We start from the raw sequence: 26723 nt of genomic DNA, 5'->3' as shown, positions 1-26723 counted from the left end.
TCTGTGCTCTGAACCTCCCCAAGGCCCACTGGGATCACCCCAGTCACTTCCCTTATCTTTACCTGCCTCAGAAATGGAGCTCACATCCCCTGCCAACTCCTATGTCCTTTAACTGCTCCAGTAACCCGGGGACTCAACAAAGCAGCCACCACGAGGCCAGAGTGCCATCCACAGGCCCCTGTCCCCATCCTTGGAGGCCACACTAGGCTATCCAGAAGATAAGGTCAAGTTCTGGCAGACATCAAACACACCTGCCCCACAACATTCCCAAGTACCTGAACCAGATTAAAATGCAATTGGGAAATAAGAGAATAAAAATACAATCAAATATAGAAAATATCATACCTTTTATATATGGTTTAGTAGACCCCAGTTCTATATGAGTTTGACACCCCTGGCCTAGAGCCATGAGCTTTCTTTCAAATCCAGAAGAGTCTGGAAACTGGTCCCCCACTAACTATATATCTTCATTTCTCTGGGCCTTAAGCTTCTTTCTCTATGAAATGGCAAGGGGAAGAAAGTTGGATTATGTAACCCCAAAGGACTCTCCTGGCTCTGACACTGTGTCCTAAGGGTCCCCCCAGCCCTGACCTTCTATGTTCTAAGGGCTCTCCCAGCTCTGATATTCTGAATTCTAAGGGCCCTCCCAAGGACTAAAATTTAAGGTGCATTTCAATTCTTCCTTTATCGGATATTTTAAACCATTTATGTGTGTATATTCATATGTCCATACACACACATATTTTGCTGTATTGATGGATACACTTGATATAGATATCACCATTTTCTAATATAAGTTTTCCTTTGGCCTTTATCATATGCATTTAAAACTTTTTCTGCTAAGAAGTCCATCTACACATAGCCCTCACAAATCACTGATACCAAAAAAAGGGAGAGAGCCCTTGGGCCAAGGGAACAGGGACAATGAGTCCCTGTGCCTGCATGACCAAGTCACAGGGTAAGGATGAGAACCTAACTTCCTAAGCACTCCAAGATCATTCCAAGAGAATCAACTCCTAGAAGGCCCAAGCACGGTCCCCCCTCCAGTCATGTCATAGCTTAGGAATACTAAGGCTGAAAATAAAATCAAAGTGGGGATTTTTATCCCTGAAGATATTAACCTCATCCTTAACTAGGAATGAGCCAGCTCTGTGAAGAGGACAGTGTGAATAGAGGAAAGAACCCAGACTCTGAAGTCACAGGACATGGGTTCAAATCCACCTCAACCTGAGTGACTTGGCCAAGTCCATTTACTGGTCCATATTTTCACTCAGTTTCCTTAGTCAGTGCCTTGCAGCTTGAGAGCCGTGATGCTCTTGGCCTATGAATGAAGGCATTCCAAGAGCCAGGTAGAGTACATTAGGAATTAAATGAAGGTCTTTAGAAATGGGGGTGATTATCATATGGAGAAAAAGAACCTCTTCTCAGCAATGAACTTGAGTTAAAGGTGTTTTTAGGTCAGACATCCTAACACTCAAGAAATGGATGTGATGGATACAAGCAAATGAAGCCCTGCTCCAAGTCATGGAATTTATCTTTGGAAAACTTTAAGCCAAGAACAGCAGACCATCTGTCCACCTGGCATGGTGTCCGGTCTACCTGGGAGAAGGAAGAGAGCCTGGAAAAGCCCCAGGATTATGAGTTACCATATGGGGCCCAAAGTGTGGTCAATGGCTGAGTCTCACAGTACAGTCACATTTACCATGCTACAGGGTACCAAGTGTTTTCTTGGGGGAGGGGGGGAATTTGGTGGGGAGCTTGAAATAATAAATGCCTTGTGACACAAATCCCAGAGGTTTCATCAAAAGTATTCGTTCTAGACTTCCTAAAAAAAAAAAACAGCAGTACAAAAAACTCAACGCCTTGCAAAGTAATGAGTTCATCATGGGAGGTGTCCAAATAGAGGATTGGTGGTGGGAAAATGACTCCTGTCCAAATACAGTTGGATTAGCTGCTCTGTGGTCTTTGTCAGATTTCTTTGTAGTGACAGCAAGTTTGCCCTCAGCCCATAGAGTCGAAAGATCACCAGAATAAGTCAGAAGGTCTGGGTTCAAATTTTGCTTCTGGCATATAGGTACCTTGATCAAGCCCCTTCATTCCTCTAGGCCTGTTTCCTCATTTGTAAAATGAGGCCGTTGAAAGGGGATTGTAAAGTCCCTTCGAGCTCTTGGATAGTCAAAGGAATTAAAAAAACATCAGGCAAAACAACAACAACAACAACAACAACAAACCATCAGGCAAAGACAATTAGTTCCCTGAAGTCTGACATAAAATTATTTTACACAAGCCTGGATATAGTAGGGTTCTGGTGACAGTTGTGGGAAGGGACTTGTCTCTTTAAAAGCAACTAAGAGAGACACTGGGCCCTTAATCGGTCTAAGTATGTCACCATGAGGCCATGAAGTATAAATCTGGGCCAAACAAACTTGTTGGCTTTTTTTTTTTTTCTTCAACGGAACTACAAAATTAGCAGCCAAAGGAACACAACAGATGTTTCTTGTATTTGGACCTTGGTAAAGCATCTCATGAAACTGCAAAAAAATGGTTCAAACAGACTGAAATAAAAATAGCGTCATCTGGACGAAAAGCTGGCCCAAGGATCAAAAAACAAAGGGTGGAGGGAGAGCAATGACAAAGGACCCAGAGACTAAAAGGGTCCCCCAGAAGCTCCCAGGGAACAGATCTCAGCCCTGGTTCATTAATGACACATAAGAAAAAGGGAGAGGAGAAACAGCACCAGAAATCCCAGAATCTTGGCACTTGGAGGTCCTTTGTGGTCGTCTGGTGCAGCGGTTCTAAATCAGGGGCCTGGCATGGCTTTCAAGGGAGGAGGTGGCATTTAAAAAAAAAAAATCTTCATTTCAAAAGAATGTTTCCTTTGTAACCTTATGGATATCATGCAATTAGAAGCAGTATTCTGGAGGCAGCTAGGTGGCACAGTGGATAGAGCACCAGCCCTGGATTCAGGAGGACCTGAGTTCAAATCCAGCCTTAGATAATTGACACTGACTAGCTGTGTGACCCTGGGCAAGTCACTTAACCCTCTTTGCCTCACCAAAAAAAAAGCATTCTGAGAAGGGTTTTGTAGGCTTCCTTCAGACTTGCAAAGGGTCCACGACACACTAAGCAGTAAAACCACCATCGTCAACATTGCTGGTAACATTATCACACATACAACTCTTACTATGTGCCAGGGACAGTGCTAAGCACTTTACAAGTTTATTATTTGATCCTCACAATAATCCTGGAGGGTGGATGCTGCTATGATCCCCATGTTACAGATGAGGAAATTGAGGCTGGCAGAGGTTAGGAGATACCCCCAGCATCCCACACAGCCAGTGCCTGGAGCAAGATCTGAATTTAGCAAGCCCAGCCCCCCAACTACAGTAGCTGTCTTTTCTGCCCAGGGACAGAAACAAAGGCCAAAAAGGGATGATTGAGGAACCAAGGGCAAACCAAAACATCTGGGAACAGAACAGGTGAGCCGCAAATTAGCCCGAAGCTAAAGCGAGTGTCTACTTCCAGACAGGGCCGGCCAGAGGGTCCAGAGGCTGAGATCCAAGGGGGACAAGCGAGCATTCAGTAAATCAGAGCAGTAGACAAAGAGGCCCTGTGATTGTTACCGACAAGCAAGGTATTGCCTGGGAGTGAAATGAGGCACACTGACGGTAGCAGGAGGAGGATGCTTTGTAGATTATATTATAATGGAATGTGGCGGAAGGTGGGGGAGCAAAAAGGCAACATGGGGTCGAGAAGCAAGAATAGAGTTCTTGTGTCCCACTGTGCTATGAAGCAAGAAGGTGGCAGTCTGGCTGATGATCACACACCTCAAAAGGGAATTCAATTGTAAGGCCCCTCCCAATCAGAAAGCCTTGGATGCAGTGAAGTGAAATGAAGTGGAGTCACACTAACAGAGAACAGAAAAGGGGGAGGGAGGGGATGGGGAGAGAGAACCCTGCCCTCCAGACAACAAAAGCAAGGAAACATTTCACCATCTACAAATGCCCAAAAGGGAGGGGAAAAAAAAGAGGATTTATTTATTTCTGGAATATAAAGGAAGGTGATGGCTAGCCCCACTCCAAAATACATCCATTAAAAAGGCTGCCACCTTCAAAGGGAGGCTCTCAGCACCCAAGAGGCCCATCCATTGGGAGGGCCAACTTTGCAACAGGTTAAATGAAAATTACGAAAAATAGCCCAGCAACAGAAGCTCTCAAGTGTGGTGAGGGCTCCCTCAGACCCCTTTCTCACTTACCCCAGCTCCAGAGCTTTCCTTCTGTGGTGATGAGGAGACTGTGAGCAGCACAAGGGCCAGAGACCACCGTCCGCACCTGAACCCCAGAGAGGCATCCATATCTGTGTGGTCCCCACAAGTTCTGCCCCAGATTTCGGTAAGCAGCTGGAACAACAAACAGGTGACAGGTTAGGTGGTTTTGTGCTCCCCACCTCCACACCCCCAAAGAAGGGAATGAATTACCAAAAGACCACTGCAGCCTGCAAATGGATGTTCTTTGGGACCTGAGCAACTGGCTTTGACCCTAACTATCAGCTCTTCTACAAAATGAGGATAATTTTACTCCACCTAGGTCGCAAGGTTGTTATAAGAATACATTCACTTTATAAACACTTAGCCAGTACCTTCCATGTTCTACAAAGTGTTCTGCAAGCATTTGAGGAGCACCTACTATGCGCACAGCACTGAAGTAGACACATTAATTCAGCAAACACTTGAACAGCACCTGCTGTGTGCATAGCCTTAAGCTTGGTATGGTGGATACAAAGAGTAAAAAGAACATAGCAGCGGCCCTCCAGGAGCTTATATTCTCCCAGATAAAGTATCTTTTTTGACTACTGAATGCAAGGAAGCAGAAGCTTCACAAACTACAACCTTGTGACAAAGAAGACAGCCCTTCTAAGAGGCCTAATGACTTGCTCTTCTAACCTCAGCAACAGGTCTGTATTTCCTCATTTTTTGAGACCTACGATTCCACGGTATAGGAGTATTGAAGGAAGTGGCTCAGGCAGGGTTTGTTGCCCTGCTGTCCTAGATCATGCTGGCTGTCTTATCGATCTGGGTGCAAGCAGGGATTAAAGGCCAGGCTCCAACAATCAATGTACGTATGCAGGGAAGTCTATCCCTACCACCTCGCCTTCATCCCCATCCCCATCAAGAGGGGAAGCCACACAAAACTACCTCATTGAGGTCCTTATAGGAACAATCAGTGAAAGGAATAGAGTCATGTTCCCGGTCCTCCACAGGATTAGAAATGAAAACTCATTCACTCTCCCACCATCTGCTCCTACCCAGATACCAGGGAAGAGGGAAAATTGAAGACATAGCCCCAACATAAAGAAGCCTTTACAAATAACAGGGATGCTCTCTCCCCCTTCTGACTGACTTTAAAGTCATCTCTCGTCATCTCTCGTCATCCCAAGAGCACAGATTCAGAGTTGACCTTAGAGATGACCTTGTCCAACCCCCTCACATTAACAGAGGAAGAAACTGAGGCCCATCGGTTCAAGATCAATGACTTCCAGACCAAGGCTGAGTGGGCAAGCTAATATCAGCCTGGCCTTTTCTTTCCTTGACCTTGCCTGCATGACACACAAAGCCACAGGGTCAAAGGGCGCTCTATCTGCACGGATTGGTCAAGTCAAACAGTTTCCCAGGTGGCAGGTTGGCTGTTCATTGACTTGCCTGAGCATCCTTCCTTGTAGCAGTGCTATGAATATAAACTAGTGGAATTCAATCAGCTTGTGTGAGAGGGAAAATTTCTCCCGGCTGGGCCTCCTGAGGAACCCCATAAAAAGGGATCAGAGGCACATTAGCGGCCTCTCAGCAGAGCCAGGCACTTGGAGGGCAGGGTGGCCATGAATAGTGAATTCTCTTGGCCTGATCCTAATCACGGAGATGCAGTATGAATCACGGTGTTATCTTGTAACTAACAAGGCATACACAGGAGCTGATTTGACAAGACCCATGGAGATACACAGCCAAGGTCACTCTTGGAGGGGTGGGGGGGAGTGCCTTCACTGATAGCAGGCAGGCCTCCCTGATGGAAAAGAAACTGCAACAGGAAGGGAAAACAAATGGCTTTCTTTATATAAGGAGACAACATGTTGTAGAGGAAGGGAGTATCCCAGGTCTGATTCAGACACTTAGTAGCCATAGTGACCTTGGAGGAGTCACTGATCAGAAATTAGAGCAGAGATTTAGTTAGCATTACCAGGGACCCAAACGACTGAGGCTCACAGAGCTTAGTGGCCCTTAGTGACCTGCCTGGAGTCACACGAGTTACAGGTGGGGCTTAATTCATGCCCACTAACTTCAAATCCTGCCTTCTTTCCTCTGCTCCAGGCTGAGCCTCAGTTTCCTCCTCCAGAAAGCGGGCATAATATGCCACCACCACCTATCTGACCTCAGGATTTCTGTGCAAAAAGGGCTTTTATGTAGACTTCGACTTAGCACAGATGGGAGGGTTATTATTTCCTTCTTCCTCCTCTCATTTCCCAATGGAGTGGGGATCCCCTCGGGACCTAATTCCAACCCATCCAGAAAAGCATTTAGGAAAGAACACAACCTCATCTCAACAAGATGGTGAGAAGCAAAAAGAGGCACTGGGGTGTGTGGGGGGGGGGGGGGGGTCGGGGCGGCCAAGGAGACTGAACTCAAGGAGAAGGCAGAGGTTGAGCGTCAGCCTCTTGCCAAGAGGCACCGTCTCATTTCGTCGAGAAGGAAAGGCAACCTTAGGCATGACCACTACCAGTTAGGGTAATTCCAGTCTCCACCCCGAGCCAGTTGTGAGCTTGGCCCGGTAAAGGCGCCAACGCACGGCGGAGGCTATTTGCCACTGATGCAACCAATGTTGGGCGGGGATAAAAAAGTCAGCCATAATGGTTGTAAAGACTCCATCTTTCTCGAGGGCCCAGTCGTTGCACAGATGGCCCCCACTCTCCTTCCTTACACCTTTCTGACCCTTTTTGGGTCACAGGAGGCCATAGGCTCTTCACTCTCTATCTCGCCCTGTTGGGGAGTGCTGGTGTGCAAATATTTGCCCGCTGGGAGAAAGCCATGTCGCAGAGTACTTTGGGATCTCTCCAAGTGAAAGCATGGAAGGGAGCCAAGGGGGCCTTGGAACCCAGCTGGTGTCCCCATGTTCTGGAAGCAACTGCGGTGGGGAAGAGGTGGGAAGAAAGGTGTACTCCAAGGACTTCCTTCCACTGTTCACATGTCCAAGCCGAGTTCCACCTGAACGGCAGCACCCCGAAATGTGTGTATTTGGTAAAGCAGCTACTTCACAACACTGGCTTTGGAGCGTCTGGGGTACAGCTGCGCAGAACTCCATAGGGCAGATGTGTCTGTTCACAAAGGGATGGGAGAACCTGGACAAGGTTTGTTGTTGCTGTGCTGGGTTGTTTAAAGGAAAAAAACAAAACCAAGCTGTTTCTCCTACCTTGCTGTTTAGGCACTTCCTTCCGACCAATGAGGTCCCAGTTGGTCGCCCCAAAAATCAAAAGCTGCCCTCGGCACTTAGAGCCTTCAAGTTTCTATAAAGGAGGGGGAGGAGAAAGGAGAAAAGCATCAGCATTTCATGCCATCTCTGTGGGCAGACCTCCCGGGCGCGGCAGGACTCTCCAGCAGACAGCGGGAAGCAAAGGGAATAATGCCTCGTTAGTCGTTGGCACCCAGCTGGCCCGCTTCTTGGGCCTTGCTGAAGTGGCCCTCAGCAATCAAACAGCCTAATCTCTGTGCTTTAATACGTGTAATCCCATTCCTGCACACAGCACCTCACTTGTGATGCCCAGGGCTCATTTTTTTTATCCTTCTGATTTCTTATTTAAATATATTTTGCAAAACACGAAAAAGAATCAATCCCCCCATCAATTTACATCTCTTCCCTCCCACCCTGCAAAATGACTTAACACAGGTATTTGCAAGATCCCTGAAGAGAGGGTATTAAAACTGGTTTGTCCTTAGGGCCAAATCTGCATTTTCCTATCAGAAGCACTGAGCCCCACACAGATTTCCAGTGTTGGGACTGGGCTTCGCTTCTGCATAGTAATTCAATCTCACTAGGCTCTCCTAATGTTTCCCCTCTCCTCACTACCTAGTGAGTGAGGCCTAGAATCCCTGACTAGGGAAAGGGGAGGGAAGGGAAGAAAGAGACCCCCACATATCTATCTCCCTCAAGGTTTTTATCAACTTCTAAATCTTCAAGGAAAAGTGTGTGAACTCAACAACCAAGCCCAGGAGGTCTAAAACGGGGCTCCCTTCAAAGGCCATTCATTTTACTGTCCCGTTAGACCAAAAGGAATTAATGATGAGTGAAATGAGGGGAATTCCCCAGGGCATAGATGTGTAAGTGAGAAGCTGGAATTTCTAGCCGGTTTATTTCAGTTCATTCTGACCCAGCCTATCGCTGGTATCAGCCATTCGACTCAAAGCCGTGGATTCTCTGACATTCTATTTCAGAATCTATAGATCAACAAGGCAACCTCCCTGGGACTCAGTTTCCTCATCTGTAAAAACAAGCAGGTTGGACTAGATGATCTTTAAATTACCTTCCAGTTCTAGATACAGGATCATAAAATATCCCTGACCTAACAGTCTATTTGTGCTGTGAAATTATGAAGACCAACACTATTGGGACCAAAGCAGAGAGAGGGACATACATCTCCTTCCCTTCTCCCCCAACTCCATGGGAGACTAGGAACATTAGCCACCATGTCGGACTTGGCTGATGTGGTCACTTCAGCCTAACTGTTGTCTGTTTTTTAAAATTGCATTACCATGGGGGCAGCTAGGTGGCGCAGTGGATAAAGCACCAGCCCTGGATTCAGGAGGACCTGAGTTCAAAGATGGCCTCAGACACTTGACACTTACTAGCTGTGTGACCCTGGCCAAGTCACTTAACTCTCATTGCCCCACAAAAAAAGAAAAAAAAAATTGCATCCCTCCCCCTCTTCTACAGGATGGCTCTCTGGGAGGGTAGAAGGGAAATATGGGGGAGACGCAGGTGATATAAGTAAAAAAAGAAAACCTGTCTGTTCATTCCAGTTGCAGAATGGGAAGGAATGGAAACTGGTTTCATCGTTAATAATGCAAGCACCTCTCACCTCATGAGGCCCTGGGCAGGAAAACATTCTGTAAACACCAGAGTGCCAGAGACCTAAGTTATAATAGGTAGGATGGCTCACCAACATGGAGAAGAAAGGCAATGGGAATACATGCACGGGGAATTAAGTGGCCTAAGAAACTTCCAATGAGAAAACTCGATGTCAATGGGAATATGTCCAGCACCTTCAGGGAGCTGCCATGGATGATGGGAGCAGGAGTAACTTGCCCAGGGTCTCGAACCCAGGTCTCCTCAACTCTAAGGCTGGCTCTCCCTTTATCCACTATGCCTCCTCTTTTTCAAAAATAAAACCTTCTTAACCTCCTTAATTTAAGGCAACTGCCAACTTAGAATGCTTCGAAAAACCCAGTTAATTATTAACTGACATTTCTAGAGTCAAGAGAAAACTCCAAGTGTTTTTCATACAATTAGAAGCAGCAGAAGATGGAAGGACACAGAAGGGAAAGAACCCACTTTCCCTATGTTGCAAGAGGAAAACAGGTATTCACAACCCCATTTTACAGGTGAAGAAACTAAGGTTGAGAGGCTCCTGCCTGGACCTGTCCTCACAGACCAGACTCAGAGCCTGTATCCAGCCTCCCTTCCCACTGTACCACCCTGCTTCCCTGCCTAGGACAGCTTAAGAGCACATTTTCAAAGTAAAGGGATCCCATTTCCTTGAGAACTTGACAACCCAAATCTGAATGAGCAGGTTCTCCCTGACCCATGCTCTGGTTGGAGTCTCAAAACAGGTGGGCCTGAGAGAATTTACCCCACAGGCCACCTTCATAAATGAGGGGGGAAATCAGTGGGGGTGGGAATAGCTCGGGCAACAGCCAGAAGGGGACCTCACTACATTTAAATTATTTAGAGACAGACCTTAATCAAAGATACTAGAACCTAGCTGCAGTCAAGGCTCCGATTACTTGACTCTGAGCCCAGTTTCCCCTGGTTATTTGCCCTCCTTTGGCTAAAATGGTGGGCCTAGTCTTAGGTAAAAGATGTTGTGAGCTGGAGTACAGAGAGGATGCTAAGATCTCAAGAAATAGGAAGGAAAGAATCCTGGGCAAGTTGAAATGATGCTTACTGTCCAGGCAGTCTTAAGTTGGATAAAGCATAGTCTAGCGAGCAAGCATTTATTTGTTAAGCACCCATTGTGTACTAGAGAGAAAAGCACAGATGTGAAAGTCTTTCTTGTCTTCAAGGAACTTCCACTCTAGGAACTAATAATAGATTTGGAGAGAGGGAAGGTCTCTATGCAGAAAAGGGTTTTTTTAACTTGGGACCCCAAACTCCTCTAGATCTCAGGGGGGTCCATGTACTCAGATAGGAGAAAAATGACATCTTTAACTCAAACTAATTGGTTCCCCTTAGAATCCTCAGTATTTTATCGTATACATTTAAAGGCATCCTTAGGTTTCATCAAACTGCCTCACACACAAAAAAAAAGAGTTCAGACTGGCATGGGAGGCAGCAGACTCTTAAAGAAAATTAAGGCCTCTAAGCAGCTGAGGAGAGGAGGCTTGGGGAGCAGGCCTGTAAAAAAGCAGACACTGGAGGTCCTAGACAGAAGGAGATCGTTAACTCCTTGGGGGAGGGGAGGGGAGAAGTCGACAGACCATGGAGAGTTCATTCAGATGGCAACAACCAAGGGCCAGACATCATCAATTGCATCTGGTAGAGGGGTGGGGTGGGGGTGGTGGCAGGCAGGCAGAGGGTTCAAAGACGAACCTCCCATAAGTCACCCCTCATCACACACTTAAGCCACAAGACATGCCACTCTCCCAAGAATGAAATATATTCTTTCTGTGGCAAATGCTCAATAAGTAACTGTTTGGGGCCAGGTCACTCCATGCACCAGGGGCTGGATGGGAAAAATCTTTCCAAACCTTCCAGTCACCAGAGACCCTGTCATTCCCTTTAGGCAAAAATCCCTCCTCTAAAACAATGGCTAACAGTTATACTGAGCCTACTATGTGCCAGACACTGTGCTCCGCACTTTACAAGTATTATCTCATCTGATTCTGGCAACAACCTTGGCAGACAGGTGCCCATTTTTATCCCCATATTACAGATGAGGAAACTGAGGCAAACAGATTGAAGTAAGGTGCCCAAGGTCACGCTGCTGGAATCTGCATTCGGGCCATGCTGACTCCAGGTGGGCTGTGGCTTCAGAGCCTAACACTACTTGTGCTGTAGTCTCTGCCAGGAAAGAGGGCAGGGATTTCCTGCCTGTCCCTGGTGATTTCTCAAGGCTGCTCTAGAGGCACCAACATGAACATCAGTGGCAGCCTGAGCCACTCTGAGCAGATCAGCCTATTACCTCAACTATAGTTGTTACACTCCATAGTAAAAAAAAATGAACTGTGGAAAGAAGTAAATCTCACATCACTCTTCAAACTAGTTTAAGGGGCCTGATGACAAACGAGTTAACTATGCACCTGCTGGCAGTCAAAAAGCCCAAGACCCTGGGCAGGCACTGTTATCATTTCAGGCTTGGAGTCTGTCCCTAGCACCTAGCACACAGTAGGTACTTTTTTAAAAAGTGTGTCAATTGGCTTGAGGCAGAGTATTTCCAATTTGCATTCCCTACACACTCAATGCCTTCTGGTCCTACTTGTTCCAATATAACCTCCACTCCCTTACTTCACATTTTTACCCTTTTCCAAATAAGAAACCGGCCACCTTAACTGCACACCACGTCCATTAGCTATTCATTAGAGCCTTGAAATAGTCATCTCCTATGGAACAGCCTCCCACAAGATGAATGTGGAGAGAGAATGTCAGGGCAGCAAAAGCAGGGAGCGGGGAAGAGAGGGAGGACATATGGTATCTGACCCTTAGATATTTAATTCAGGTCTCATCAATGGGAGTACAGATTGTTTACTGGACGATGCTAGGTTCTGTAATATTGCTCATATCCAAAGGCCACAGAAGGATAGCTTAAAAAAAAAAAAAGCCACCCCAAAAGGCTAAGCGAATTTCATTTCATCTTGCTGTCTCCCAACACACCGTCACATAACCTGGGCTGAGATGGACAGCGATAGCAAAAAAATACACTGGGCTTCTTCAATCAACAAAATGGGATTTCTGGTATAAAGTGACTTTTGAATTATTACCCAAGACCAAGAAGCATGTTTGAGAGTCAACCTTTTAGCATACATTCATTTAGAAGGCTGCCTCTCTCCTCAGAGGAGGAAAAGGCTGTTCAGAAAAATGCCTTCCACAATAAATTCCCTAATGGGCTATCAACTAAAACAGGCTTCAAGCCCAGTTCTCCAAGATATTTATTTGCTCCTTTCCGATTGGACAGATTTGTCTCAGGGTCCACTAAACCTTCAGCAACCCTATCCTGAAAAAATTACACTGGGCTGTTTTCTGTGATCTGGCTGACTGCATTCACCTTAGAGCTGGTCAAGGATGCTTGGTTTAGTCTACTTGGGAGGGATACCTTAGGAAAGTCCCTGCTAATTCAGACTGAATCCAAGCGCCACAATTAACCACGGGAAGGTGTAGTCTGTTTCCTGGCAGAGATCCTTGGGTACTTAGGGCAAGAGTGATTTTCTCTGTCCAAAAGGATATATGGCTAGTACTAATCAGACACATAAAACCTGACATCACATGCTTCCAAGGCCGCATGGTATGGAGGAGAAAGCGCAGGCCCAGGGGTCAGAAGCCACACACTCTGCCACTTACTAGCTGGCTTTGGGTTTGCTGAGCTACTAAGGGACAGATGAGCTCCAAGACCCCTCCCAGCTCTGACTGTCTGGATTTTAAGGCCCTTGGGGTCCTGGATCAACAGTGATGAACCTAAAACAAAGCATTTTCGCATAGGCTAAAAAGCTACAGGCCCCTCTTCAAACTGCAGCTATATCTGTAGTTGCCTACAAAAATGATATCTGAGCAAACCATTCACATGTGACTTTGTACCACCTCAAACTATAGAGCTGGTCTTGGAAGGTTCTCAAAGTGGGGAGGAAGGAAGGAGTGAGGGAGAGAGATGAAGAGATAGAAGAGAGAAGAAAAGAAGGGAAGGAGCACGTGAAAGAGAACAAACCAAAAAAGTAAGAGGGAGAGGGGAGGGAGGAGGGACACTACTATTATACGAAGAAAGTTACTTATTTGTCCAAAACCTCTGACCTGGAGGTTATCCTACTGGGCTTACAAGTAGCAGTATGGTCCAGTGAGTGAGTACTATCTATCAGAGGACTTGGGTTCAAATCCCATACTTCATAGGCTCACTATCTGCTTGACTTGAGCAAGTTACATCAAAAGTCCACGAGCGGGGGCAGCTAGGTAGCGCAGTGGATAGAGCACTGGCCCTGGATTCAGGAGGACCTGAGTTCAAATCCGGCCTCAAACACTTGACACTTACTAGCTGTGTGACCCCGCCCAAAAAAAAAAACCCCATGAGCCTCAGTTTCCTCTCTTTGAAATGAGAGTTGGACTGCATGGGCTCCCCATCTAGGATTCCATGATAAAATACCCATGGTCACATTCACCCAGTGTATATGTTCATAGCAGCATTCTTTGTGATTGGGGGGAAAAAAGAATGCCCAATACAACGCGTCCCTTGATTGGAGAACAGTTCAACAAACGATGGCAAATAAGTATAATGGAGTGTTACTACATGAAGATGTCAGAGTATTATGGGAAGGCCTGCATGAAGCCACACAGAACAGAGGGGGCCCCACTGAAAGAGACTTTAGGAAGATGAAGTCTCTATGGAGAGAAGACAGACTCAGGTCACAGGCAAGGGTCAAGGCCAAAGTTCAAGGGCCCACTGACCCGCTCCTCCCTTCTGTTAAGGACTAATAATCAGCATTTCAGGGAATATACTTCTGTGGGGGCTGCTTCACATGCTCATCAGCATCAAATCAATACCAATGAGAATCAATAATTTTTTTCCTCATAAATGTTCCCATCCAAAGGATTCCACTTCCATAATGCACCTAGTAGGTATAGTGCTGACCCTGGTGAGCCAGGAAGATTTGAGTTAGAATCTAGCCTGACACTTACTACCTGGATGATGCCAGGGCATGTTACTTCTGGGGCTTGCTTCAGTTTCCTCATAAAACGGCACCTACATAGCAAGGCTGCTCTGAAGATCAACTGGGTCAATATTTGGATAGCACTTGGCACGACAGCTGGCACAAAGCTGGCATCTGCTATTGTTGTTGTTGATAATAATACTCTCCAGGGGAGAGGCATCCATGAGAAGGCTCAGGATCTGTTTGAAAGATGTTTCATGTCTCTTCTACAGTTCTGCCAGAATTGTATTTAAATTATCTTACTGTATACCTCTTTGCTCAATCATTTCTTTTTCTTTTCTTTTCTTTTTTTGTGATGCTACTGGGGTTAAATGACTTGCCCGAAGTCACACAGCAAGTGTTAAGTGTCTGAGGCCAGATTTAAACTCAGGTTCTCCTGGCTCCAGGGCCAGTGCTCTATCCACTGCGCCACCTAGCTGCCCCTCAATTATTTCTTTTAATCTTCTGCATCAGAGACACCCCCAGAGTACTGCCAACTGAGTAATTCTCCACTATATACAACTGTAAAGTCCCAGATTTACAGTTGGAAGAGAATGTAAAAGGTCACCCTAGCTTATAGGGTCATGTAAAAACACGTGTGTGAGGGGCAGGGGGGCCCAAAAAACTTGGGATCAGTAAAAGGTTATGACTACCTATTTTATATATACCTCTGTGCCTGGGGTCGCATAAAAACTTTTCAGGTGAAAGGGTTCTCAAGTGGTCCAAGTTTAAGAAGCACTGGACTAGAGCACCAAAGCCACCCCAACATCCCCATTTGTCAGAATCGTCCACAATCACAAGCAGGGCAATGGGGGTTAAGTGACTTGCCCAGGGTCACACAGCTAGTAAGTGTCAAGTGTCTGAGGCCAGATTTGAACTCAGGTCCTCCTGAATCCAGGGCCGGTGCTTTATCCACTATGCCATCTAGCTGCCCCACAAAACTGTTTTAAAGTCGAGATAACATTAGAACCCAAGTCCTCTTGTCTAACTTATTGGCACCACGTCCATGAGGTACGGCAGGGCAATATTCTGTATCCTGGGGCAGCTAGGCGGATCAGTGGATAGAGCACCGGCCCTGGTGTCAGGAGGACCCGAGTTCAAATCCGGTCTCAGACATTTAACACTTACTAGCTGTGTGACCCTGGGCAAGTCACTTAACCCCAACTGCCCTGCCAAAAAAAAAAAAAATTTGTATCCTAACAGGGGAGTCACCTCAAATGAGGAGAAATGACTAAATGTGTGGGGGGAAATGAAAGGAATGAAAGGAAAACTGACACTCAGCTACCTGGAACATATTAGCAAAGGCCAGAGGAAACAGAGGCAGTGTGGATTAATGGAGAGAACACGCCTTGAAGACAGGGAAATCTAGGTTCAAGTCCCACCTTTGACACATAATAGCCAGATTGGGAGGAAGGGAGACAAGTCAAGCTCTTAGGCATTCTGGGTAACTAACACTGGACATTGCCAAAAAAAAAAAAAAAAAAAAAAGGAAAAAGGGGGTGGGGAGTGGTACCAAACTCCTACCCTAGTAAAGGAAGCTTTCTCCAGTCTACCTTTGCTATCATCAGCCAGCTGGCCAGCTGGTTCCTATTTGAAGCCAAAGGAAGCAGAGGCAGCAGCCTGACCCCCCCCCCCAAGGCACTGCCCTAGGTCCAGAGCATCTCTGGACTCTGGACTGATGGGGATTTAAGGCTGAAGACTATGACTAGCCTTTCAATGGTGACAAGTTATACTCCCTCTTCACAGGTACAGGGTGTAAGTACAGAGGAAGAAACCGGTTGGGAGAGGTGAAAAAGATGAAGACATTAAATTCTAGCGACTCCTTCACTCTGGGATAAACCACAAACTCCCAGCTCAATCAAAGCCTGGAACAATCTGGCTCCGGGCTTCCTCTCTGGACCTCCTTCAACTGCGCCCCCCACACACACACACAAGTGCCCCATAAATGGCATTCACAGAATCACAGATTCAGGGCTGGGAGGGCCTCCCATGGTCATCCAGTCCAACCCCCAACACTCCTTTTACAGTTGTGGAAACTGAGGCTGAGCCAGAAGGGACTTGGTCCAAAGTCACACATAGATAGTAAGTGGCAAATGGAAGATCTGAAACCAGGTCACAACTCCAAGCCCCATACTCCCCTCTCCAGGCCTCCCATTCCTCAAATACACTGCCCTTCCTCCCGGATGAGTCTTAGAATTCTTCCTTCCAAAGGACAGCTTCAGTGCTCCATTCCCTTATCGAGCCTACTATGGTAAGCCCCAGCTGCTAGCACCTTCCCCCAGGAAATGACTGCACAAATTTCCTATTTACTAATCTGTGTTGTTTCCCACTAATCTCATTCCATATGAAATCTTTCACTGGAAAATAAAGAAAATAAGAAAGCCCCAAGGGGCAAGGACTGTCATTTCTGTCTCTTGTGCCCCCAGTCTGGGGCATAGTAGGTGCTTAACAACTGCTTCTTATCAGTCTTGTATCCCCAGAACCCAGCTCTGCAATTGGTCCATTAACAGGTGCTTGATAAAAGGAGATTTCTTTGCCTCTAACCACACACATCCATTACCTGTCAGCACTGGGATGTAATAATACAAGCACAAGCAAACATTTTTATAGTTCTTTCAAGTTTGCAAAACATTTTACCTATGACTTTTTTTTTTAAACGAGGCAATGAGGGTTAAGTGACTTGTCCAGGGTCACCAAGTATCTGAGGCTGGATTTGAACTCAGGTCCTCCTGAATCCTAAGCCACTACTCTATCCACTGTGCCACCTAGCTGCCCCTACCCATGACTCTCTTCTGAGTCTGAGCAGACAGCTAGACATATTTCAGAAAGAGGAAGGAGACAGTGCGGGTTAATGGATAGTGAGATGCCCACCAACCCACCCACCTGCTCCCTGGAGCTGGTACCCAAGCTCCATTAAATAGTAATGTTTTAGGGCAGCTAGGTGGGGCAGTGGATAGAGCACCAGCCCTGGAGTCAGGAGGACCTGAGTTCAAATCAGCCTCAGACACTTGAGACTTACTAGCTGTGTGACCCTGGGTGAGTCACTTACCCCCAATTGCCTCACTAAAAATAAATAAATAAATAAATTGGAATGATTGGAATGACGCCACCTGCTGGAGACTTACTGTAGGAAAGCTCCACCATGAGGAGAAGGCCTCTGAGGGCAAGGCCATGCAGCTTTTCTTTGGCGTCAGGAAGTGACATTTGCTTGTGGGAAGAAGAGGGGATCTGATGCAGGAGAGCTCTCCCTTTGATAGATGAATCTAGGCCTTTCTCTCTTCACCAAATTCTTGTTCTCCTTAATAAATGCTTAAAAGTCTAACTCTTGCTAAAGCTTATAATTTATCGGCGACCACTCATTAGATATTTTAGACAGACTAGCTAGAATTTTAGCCCCTTACAAAATAAATAAGTAGATGGATAGAAAGTAATGTTTTCTGGGGTTGGTTCCTCCACTGCTTTTTTAGATTTCTGAGCTCTTAAATCACCTTTCAAGAACTGCTCTTCTAAGGGTATGCTAATGACAGTAGGATTTGACTGTTTAATCTGGCTTCATAGGAAGGCTGGGTTCTCTTGCAAATGGTCAGGGTAGTTTCCAAAATAAGACATCATCAATGATGCTATGGACAGCCACAGGAATAGCTGCTCTAAATCACTAATGATGAGAAGAATGCAAATTACAGCCACCATGGGGAGGTTTCACCTCACACTCAGATTGGCAAAGCTGACTTAATTAATTAATTAGGTTTGCTGGCATGGACAAGTCTGGGCTGTCCCCTCAGCGCTTCTTCTAGAAAACAGCCACTGGCCAAAGGAAGACCGATGCTGGCTCCCATCCACATAATGGGTCATGAACAACAAGGACAGCTAACCCTTGACAGTTCCTTATCCATTCAATAATAAGCCTCCTACTTTGAATGAACCATCATGGGTTAGAGAACTCAGGTGACACCATGGTCTCCACCAAAACTTTAAGACCCTCTGGGGTCAACGGAATACTATTGCAAGCTAAGAAGACCTGTGTTTGCCATCTCCTCATTTCCACCCAGCTGCACTTCTTTGGGAGACCTCTCCCAGTGCTTCACATGCTCAGGAACCTCACCATGGTGACATCTCCTCATCCTGCAAGATCCAATCAGCCCTGGTTTTCACACAAGCCTCTCCGACCCTCTGGCTAAAGGGCAGAGTGGAGGACTCCAAAGCCTCCTTCATTTAAAGAGGAGGTTCGGGACACAGCCTCATTTCCCACCTTTCTCAACTACTTTGAGACTTCCCTGATTTTTCCATCCCATCTCCTGTACAGGGTACCTTCTTCCCCCACCCATTTCCATCCCTTTCAGTTTCCCTCTGTGTACTGTTTTCTCCCAATAGATTGTAAGCTCCCTGAGGGGCACATCTGTATCCTCAGAAGTAAAAGTTTTTTGATCCTCTTGCTTTGCCTTCTTAAGGGCAAAAACCCTCAAAATTTTTCTAAAAGTCACCTAACTTGAAAAGAAGCGATCTAAATGCTTATTCTCTTGCCTTTGCCCATGAAAAATTGAAGACTTTGCCAATACACGTGCACATGCTAAGTATATGATGCTTTAAAACTGAAAATAAGCATTTATTAATCACCAACAATGTACTATTCTTATTCTCTCTTTTGATTCCTCACAAAGATGATGACAAAGTAGGTGTTATTATCTTCATTTTATACATGAGGAAACTGAGGTCATAGGAATTAAGAGACTTTTTCAGGATCACAAAGCTAATAAATATCTGAGGCAGAATTTAAACTCGTGTCTTCCTGACTCCAGTCCCAGTAAGTTATCCACCAACCATCCTAACTACTTTGCTTAAAAACAAATGAACAGGGGCGGCTAGGTGGCACAGTGGATAGAGCACCGGTCCTGGAGTCAGGAGTACCTGAGTTCAAATCCGGCCTCAGACACTTAACACTAGCTGTGTGACCCTGGGCAAGTCACTTAACCCCAATTGCCTCACTAAAAAAAAACAAAAACAAAAACAAAACAAAAACAAATGAACAAAACACATCTGTTTATATTTCACAATGGAACTTCTTCACCAAATATGGGTTTTGCAAGGAGTTACTTCCCAGAGATGTGTAAAGATTACTTAGTCAAATGAAGTCACGGATAAGATAGCTCCAGTAACCTTTGGTGCCTCCACCCAGCCTCATTCATTCTGCGGTTCACTTTGGGGTTCCCTGACCAGACAAACCCCATTGTTAACAGGCTTCCTTGGAACAGGCCAGCAAAGTGATGCTAAATTTCACTTTGCCATATGTGATTGAAGGAATAGGTTGGGGTCCAGCGCACTCTACTCAGGCTGAGCTCTTGATTCAAATCCAAAATTAACACGTTAAGTGTTTGCTGGGCAAGGATCTGAATTACCAGATATCCCTAATAAGGGGGGAGGAAGTGGAGCAAAGAAAGTTTAAGTGGAGCAGCCAGTTTAATCCCCAAAACAAACACCCAGCTATGGGTGGATGAGCTGGCTCTCCCTGGCACTGTCAACCTCAAAACCACCCTCTGACAGACGGGGTCCATCCTAAACAAGACAGCCTACTAGAGTCCTTAAAACAGAGGATGATAGCTAGCATCAGGCAGGCTCTGAGGAGAGAGAATGTTTAAAGACCAGAAAGCCAAGGCCAAAGGAAGGGGAAGTCATTTGCCCAAGGTCACCCTACAAGGTATTGGCAGAGCAGGAATTCACAAGATCCTAAGGACACCCCCATCTCTGAACTCTGGACTCCCTCTCTACCACTGCTACAAGTAGTCTCCTTCATCAATTATTAATCATCAATGCCTCTGTGAATATAAGCCCCTCAAAATACTGAGCTGTATGTTGGGAATCTGCAAGGAAGAATTGTCATGAAGTTAAAAGACCACTCTGGCCCTCGGTTTTCTCCTCTAAAAAGGATACCAAAATAAATTTTACTACCTACAGGTTATGAAATGCTTGCTCCTTCAAGCAAAATCTTCTAAATTCAGAGTGGGAGGGGGTATTCTAATCCAACTGGATGTCGTCTAGTCCCCAAGCTTTTTAAACTGTGGGTAACAATCTGGGGGTCAGGAAAAATTTGGCAACAGAAAGGGTTAACATATACCAAATTTATATACCTATATACCCCGGGGTAACCTAAAAATTTCTCCAGATCAAAAGGGGTGGCCACGGGAAAAAGTTTAAGAAGCCCTGATCTAGTCCAAATTCTTCTACTAACTGGGCCAGTGTTTATTAGACTTCGGATGAAGGGGGGGAATCACTACTTGAAGAGGCAGCCCATTATTTCACTATCAGGCTCAGGAAGCCCATCCAGAAAAATCAGAATTAAGAAAGGACCTAGGACCACGAAATGGGAATAATTAAGCCAAGAGAAGGGGGAGGGGGCTAGCTAAACTCTGCAAACAACGGATATCTACATCAATGTGAGCTGCCATTACTATTCAATTACGGCATTAAGCACCTATTAGTGCTGGTAATGAGCTATTTATTATTCACAAGATGGGGGTGCAAAGTTTCCCCCCAAACCTGGATCTGCACCTGCCCCTCCCCCAGCAGTTCCCCCGGGGCGGAGTCCCCCGGGAGCCGGCCGTGCCGGCCCGCCCCACCTCCCACTCGGGTGGCAAGGACAAACCAGGAAACAAAGCTCATAACACCTCACTGCCGGGCGCCCCCGCCTCCCCCAACTTTCAAGGCAGCGCGCCCTACTGGGCATGCGCCCTCCTGGCTCAGCCCCTCTCCTCCCCCAAGCAGGGCTTCCCCCAGCTTCCAGGACGACGGGAGTGGGGCGGAGAGCAAGGCGGGGAGAGCATGCGCCCTACCTAGCTTCGCCGGCCCCTCCCCTTCGTCGAGCGCCGGAGCCGAGGCGGCGGGAACCTCAAAGCCCCGGCAAAACCGCCGCTCCCTGCAGAGCCTTCGCGGGCGGGCGGCCGGCCCCCCCCCCTCCCTTTCCCCTTCCCCCACCCCGCCATGACTAACCCGCCGCGCGCAAGGGGGAGGGAGTCAGGGAGGCTTCTTCCCCCCCACAACCCCCCCAGCTTCCCGCCCGGAGGCGCCGCCTGCTCCTCCCCCCCTTCATAACCGAACTTAAAAACTCTCGATTCCCCCAAATGGAGGGGGAGGGGAGGCAGCTCCCAGCGGCCGGCGGGGGCGGGGCCATGACCCCCCTCGCTAGCTCCCCGCTCCGTTCGGTTCTCCCTCCCCCCCCCCCCGGACCCCAGCGCACGCGGGCTTCGGCCCCCCTCCCCCGCCGCCGGCCTACCGGGGAGTGAAGGGGAGGGGAAAGGAGCCCCGGCTGCGCGCGGCGGCCCCCCGCGGAGCCGGCGCCCCGGCTCTCCCAGCCCCGCACTCACTATCCGCTCCTTGGTGTGCTCGGGCTCCGTGATGACGACGGCCTGTCCCGCCCCCGCCTTGCCCGGCGGCGCCGGCTTGGCCGCCCGCTTGGCCCCGGGGCCGAGGCTGCCGCCGTCCAGTTCGGGCAGGCCGTCCTCGTCGCCGCTGCTACCGCCGCCGCTGGAGCTGCCGCGCTCGGGCCGCTCCCGCTTCCTGCCCGCCGCCGCGCCGCCCCGCGCCTTCCTCGGGGGGCCGCCCCGGGCCCCCACCGCGCCCGCCGCCGCCGTCCCGTTGCCCGAGCTCTGCTGCTGCTCCCAGGCCGCCGCCGCCGCCGCCTTCGCCCCGGCTCCGAGCCCAGCGCCGAGCTTCTTCCTGGGCATCCTGGCTCGCGATGGGTGTCCTCCTGCTCCGGCTGCGCTGGGTCTCCCGGCTGGGGACACACACACACACATACACACGCGCACACACACACACACACACACACACACACACACACGCAGCCAGGCGGGCACATCCACGACACAATAGAAGCGGGGGGTCAATTTAGGAAAGGGAGAAAGCGAAACCAGCCCGATCTGAACCCACCCAAGTCTCCAAGCCGGCCCGGCTGGGCCAAGTTTAGGAAAAGCTATGCAACGCTTGGAGGTCACCCCAAAGTATCCAATGCATCCTCTGTCCTCAGCGACGCCCCCCAAAAAAGTAAAAACTAAGAGGGCACGAAAGGTTGCACCCTCTCACCCACCCCCCCAAAAAATAACCCCGAAATCCTAATGGCAAAGGATTTGGAAACACTTATAGGAAGCTCCAGGAGTGTCCCCCTTGGGGCACTCCAGTTTAAAAGGGGGGTTCATGCCGGTTGTCCCCCCACCTGCTGCTTTTGTCTGAGAGCCGCCTGCCAGCACCTTCCTACCCCGTTTTAAAAGCCCACAGTGAAATTAATGGCAATTATCTCTTCCCCTTCCCCCTCCCCCTCCCCCCCAGCTTCCCTCCCTCCCCCGCCGCAAACGGCTGGAGGGTCGATCCTAAGCCAAGTCTCCGGCCTCATCCATCCCTAAGGGAAGTCAGGCCTGGGGGTTCTGGGGTGAGCCGGACTTTACAAGGGAGGATGCTGCTGGAGAGAAAAGACCTTTCTCCGGGAAGAGAAAAAAAAAATTGTAGCCTTCCCCATTAAAAAAAGGAAAAAAAAAACCCACCACCTGTTTTTTGTTTTGTTTTCTTTTTCTTCCAACTGGAAAACCCCCGCAACTTTACTATGTGCCCCCAACTCTGCGCCTCTCTCCCCTCGGCGAGTGCCCCTCGGGGCGGCTTCCTCCCTCTTTCTCCCTCTCCGGTCCCAGGTTGCAGATCTCGCTGGGCTACCCTCGCCTTCCTCCGGCGCTTCTCTTTTCTTTTGCTCTGTCTGCCTTTTTTTTTTTTTTATTGATTTTGAACAATGGGATCTCTGTCTGTCTCCGATTAAACCACGTGGATCCGCCTTCCTTCCCTTTTTTATTCATTCAAACCTCCCCCTAGCCCCCCCCTCCTCCCTTTCCCCAGGTTGGGTGGTGTTTTTTTTTTAACCTTTTCTCTTTAAAGAGAAGAAAACACCAAACTTTTCCTCTAGCTCGCAAAACTGATCGCTCTTCAATTTCAACCCCCCCCTGCCCCCCAACCTGGACTGAAAGTGATGAAAAAAATTACTCCCCCCTCCACTAAAAAAAAAAAAAAAATTGGACCGCTCTCGTTTCTAAATCTCCCCCCCCCCCCATCTCCCCTCCCCATTCCAGTAAAGAAAAGGATTTCAGCCCACTCACCAGATACACTTAAAATGTAAATACGAGCTTCCAGGACAAATGCTTCACTACAAAACAGAAACACATGGACGAGCAGCAGAAAATGAGAGAGCTAGAAGAGAGCCGGGGGAGAGAACCTCCCCACCGCGCCCTCTCCAGGTCCGGAGGACCCGAGGGCCTGGAGGCCCTCCCCCTCCCCCCCACCCTTCCCCCAAGACGGGCCGCGCGGGCAGCCCCCGCCCCTTTCCACCCACTCACCCATCTACCCGCGCACCCAGCTCGGCTCGGCGCCCTCGGGAAGAGGGCGATGATGCTCCCTGCTGCTGGCCCCCTCCTCCCCTTTTCTGCATTTCTGAGCTCTTGGAAAAACTTTCCGAACCTTTCTTCCGAGAGGGATGTCAATCTCCAGTGGGGGCCCCACGCTTGGTTTGGGCTAGTTGGGAAGGGCAGCTTTTCGGGCAGGGATAATAAGATCCGGCGGTTTTCAAAGGACCACCTCCCTGAGAATAGATGCCCCAATCCCCTCTGAGTGGAGGAAGGCGAATAAGAGCCACGCGGAGGTTTCAACCTCACACGCCCAGCAGATGGGCAGAGATGACCAAAAAAAGATCTTGCAGGCACAAGTCTGCGCTGTCACGTCAGGACTTTTGCTAGAAAATGGCTCCTATTTGGCCAAGGAAGTAATAATGACAGCTCCCATTTCTCAGTTCATTTAAGGAGCCTTTGTGGAGTTCCTACCGTGAAGGCAATAGTGTCTGAGGTAAGGAGAGGGTCAGAGTTGGGAGAAGACCCTCAAGAAGGTTACCATGGGGTCACAAACTTAAAGGCAAAAGGGGACTCAGAGGTCAGTCAGTCCAGCCCCTTCATTTTACAGATGAAAAGCCTAAGGCCCAGAGAGATCCAATAATTGGTCCAAGGTTAAATCAGCGGCCAGTAGCAAAACGTAGACTCCAGATCTAGCCCTTTGACCCCAAAGGCAGAATCTTTCCCAGGCACCACCACCTCTCAATCTGCATTCCGAGATAACTACAATATTACCCGATAAGTACAAACGAGATAATGTGTCCACCTTTATTGTTATATATACAATAATAGGGAATTTTTCCATGACACTTTGAGGCTTTCCATATATCTCATTTTAGCCTCACAACAACCTTGTAAGTGCTAGTATTATGTCCAATTTACACGTAGAGAGAGGTTAAGTTGATTTGACCCAGCTAGTAAGTGTGTGAGGCTGGATTCGAACTCTGAACTCCTGATTCTATGCACTGTAATACCTCAGATTTGGACTCTAAATCAATGAATGCTCTTTCCACTAAATCTGGATGACATAAGGGCAAACATAATGATTATGTGATTGGAGTGAATTGGCCTTGCACATAGAGTTTGTGCAGTGATGTTCAGTTCAGTCAGTTAGCTGATAACATTTAAGTGCCTACTATGTGCCTGATGCTGTGCTGTGGGAAAGAAGGGGGGAAAAAACCATCTCAGCTCTCCAGGCTTTCCCAGTCTAATGAGGGAGACAACAAGTAAACCACTATGTAGAAGCAAGATATTAGAGGACAAATTTGAAGGGCGCCAGAATTACAAAATAAGTTCTCATTCCCAGTGATACCTCCTTTTGTAGTTTCCTTATTTCATTCCCCACTTGCACTTTTAGATTGAAAGCTCCTTCAGGGCAGGAATTGTGTTATTAGTCATTTTTATGCCCCCAGCACAGTAACTGGCCCCTGAATGCACCAAATAATCAGTGTTTATTAAATCAAATTAGTTCCATTAATAAAAGACTGCAACTTCCAGGTCTTACTCAGATTTCTTATTTCTTATTGGGATGCCTTGGTGGCCCTAAGTTCCCAAAGACTTTGGCAGGTGGGTCCTACCTAGCTGTACAGGTTTGGAAGGGCAAGGGAAAGTAAGAAAGTAGGTTAGTTCTCTGAGGAGCAGCCCCCTTCCCCTGTGACTACCAAGTGATGAACTGTTTCAGACATAGCAGTGGAGGAAATGGGGGCACAGGGGATAGAATGCTGGACTTAGAGCCATAGACATCTCTCTCAGTTCCAATCTGGCCTTAGACACTTACTAGCTGTGTGACACTGGGCAAGTCCCTCACCTTGGCCTGCCTCAGTTTCTTCAACTGTAAAATGAGCCAGAGAAGGAGATGGCAAATCACTGCAGGATCTTTGCCAAGAAAACCCCAAATGGGGTCATGAAGAGTCAAACCAGAGTGGAACAATAACAAATGGAGACATTGCCTTCATCCCTATTAATGAAATCATGTGATTCAAAGTGTCTATTGAAGTGCTGTAACATAGGAGAAGGAGTGATATCAGAGGACCAGGGTGTGAATATTCCCTATCTCTGGGTACCTGTCACCTCTGCCAAGTCACTCTTTGGACTTCCATTTCCTCTTCAATAAAATCATGGACTTGGACTTAATAACCTCTAAGGTCCCTCCCAGCTCAAACCCTATGACCTTTTGCTAGAAAGCAGACTCTGACTAGGCATCTCCAAAAGAACAGAGCCTGGGTAATAGATTTTGATTGAATTTGAATGGTAGCCCTCTCTGAATATTTGTTGAATGAGGGAGTGAGTGAGTGAATGAATCCTTGAAGCCAAAGGGGGTTGGAAAGGATGCATCTTCTCTTTCATATGGAAAAACTGAAAGAGCTAGAATTGGAAGCTTATTCTCAATGACAAAAAAGAATCCCTCAGAATCCAATAAATGCTGATGGAAAAAGGACACGTGTTATATCTATATATCTATCTATATATGTATATCTATATCTATCTATATCTATCTATGTATGTATATATATATATGTATATATATAATATGTATTTTTTTTAAATGAGAAATGTCCTGGGCCTGCATTGAACTTTGACCTCTAATCTATTACTGACTTTCTCCATCAGTTCTCCCAGTCTTGTGCTTGCTTTTCCATGTGTGCCTGGTATATTAGTAATTTATTTGTTTGTTTTGTTTTGTTTTGTTTTAGTGAGGCAATTGGGGTTAAGTGACTTGCCCCTGGTCACACAGCTAGTAAGTATTAAGTGTCTGAGGCCGGATTTGAACTCAGGTACTCCTGACTCAAGGACCAGTGCTCTATCCACTGCACCACCTAGCTACCCCCTTGTTTGTTTGTTTCTTATTTTGGGGAGGCAATGAGGGTTAAGTGACTTGCCCAGGGTCACACAGCTAGTAAAAGTCAAGTGACTGAGGTCACATTTGAATTCAGGTCCTCCTGAATCCAGGGCCGGTGCTTCATCCACTGCGCCACCTAGCTGCCCCATATATAGTAAGCTCTTTAATAGACCTTTGTAGACTAGCTGACTCTACCAAAGGATATTCTCACTATTCACCCCCTGGGTCCCAACATACACACACACACACACACACACACACACACACACACACACAGCCCCAATATCCTGTTTTCCAGCCACCTACACTATACTCTAGATGAATTAGA

At 47.5% G+C, this 26723-nt stretch overlaps 1 protein-coding gene across 4 annotated transcripts in view; it reads right to left on the bottom strand.

Moving 5' to 3' along the window:
* Nucleotides 1–23650, bottom strand: part of RCC2 (regulator of chromosome condensation 2) — a 50650-nt gene extending 27000 nt beyond the window's left edge. Inside the window, exons 1-5 of one of the 4 annotated variants that reach the window (XM_043997513.1) lie at nt 23633–23650; nt 23275–23321; nt 21502–21911; nt 7455–7548; nt 4256–4399 (exon numbers count right to left, since the gene is read on the bottom strand). In XM_043997513.1, the coding sequence (XP_043853448.1) occupies nt 4256–4399; nt 7455–7548; nt 21502–21861 (598 nt within the window). In that variant the 5' untranslated portion in view covers nt 21862–21911; nt 23275–23321; nt 23633–23650. Of the gene's footprint in view, nt 1–4255; nt 4400–7454; nt 7549–21501; nt 21912–22349; nt 22397–22674; nt 22894–23274; nt 23322–23632 lie in introns of those variants that run through there. The other 3 variants (XM_043997515.1, XM_043997514.1, XM_043997516.1) reach the window with 3 other exon arrangements.
* Between the last annotated feature and the right edge of the window lie 3073 nt (nt 23651–26723).

This window comes from Dromiciops gliroides, chromosome 3, assembly GCF_019393635.1.
Source record: "Dromiciops gliroides isolate mDroGli1 chromosome 3, mDroGli1.pri, whole genome shotgun sequence".
NCBI lineage: Eukaryota > Metazoa > Chordata > Mammalia > Microbiotheria > Microbiotheriidae > Dromiciops > Dromiciops gliroides.
Note: the sequence above shows the minus strand (reverse complement) of the source record. Positions and strands in the feature narration are given on the sequence as shown.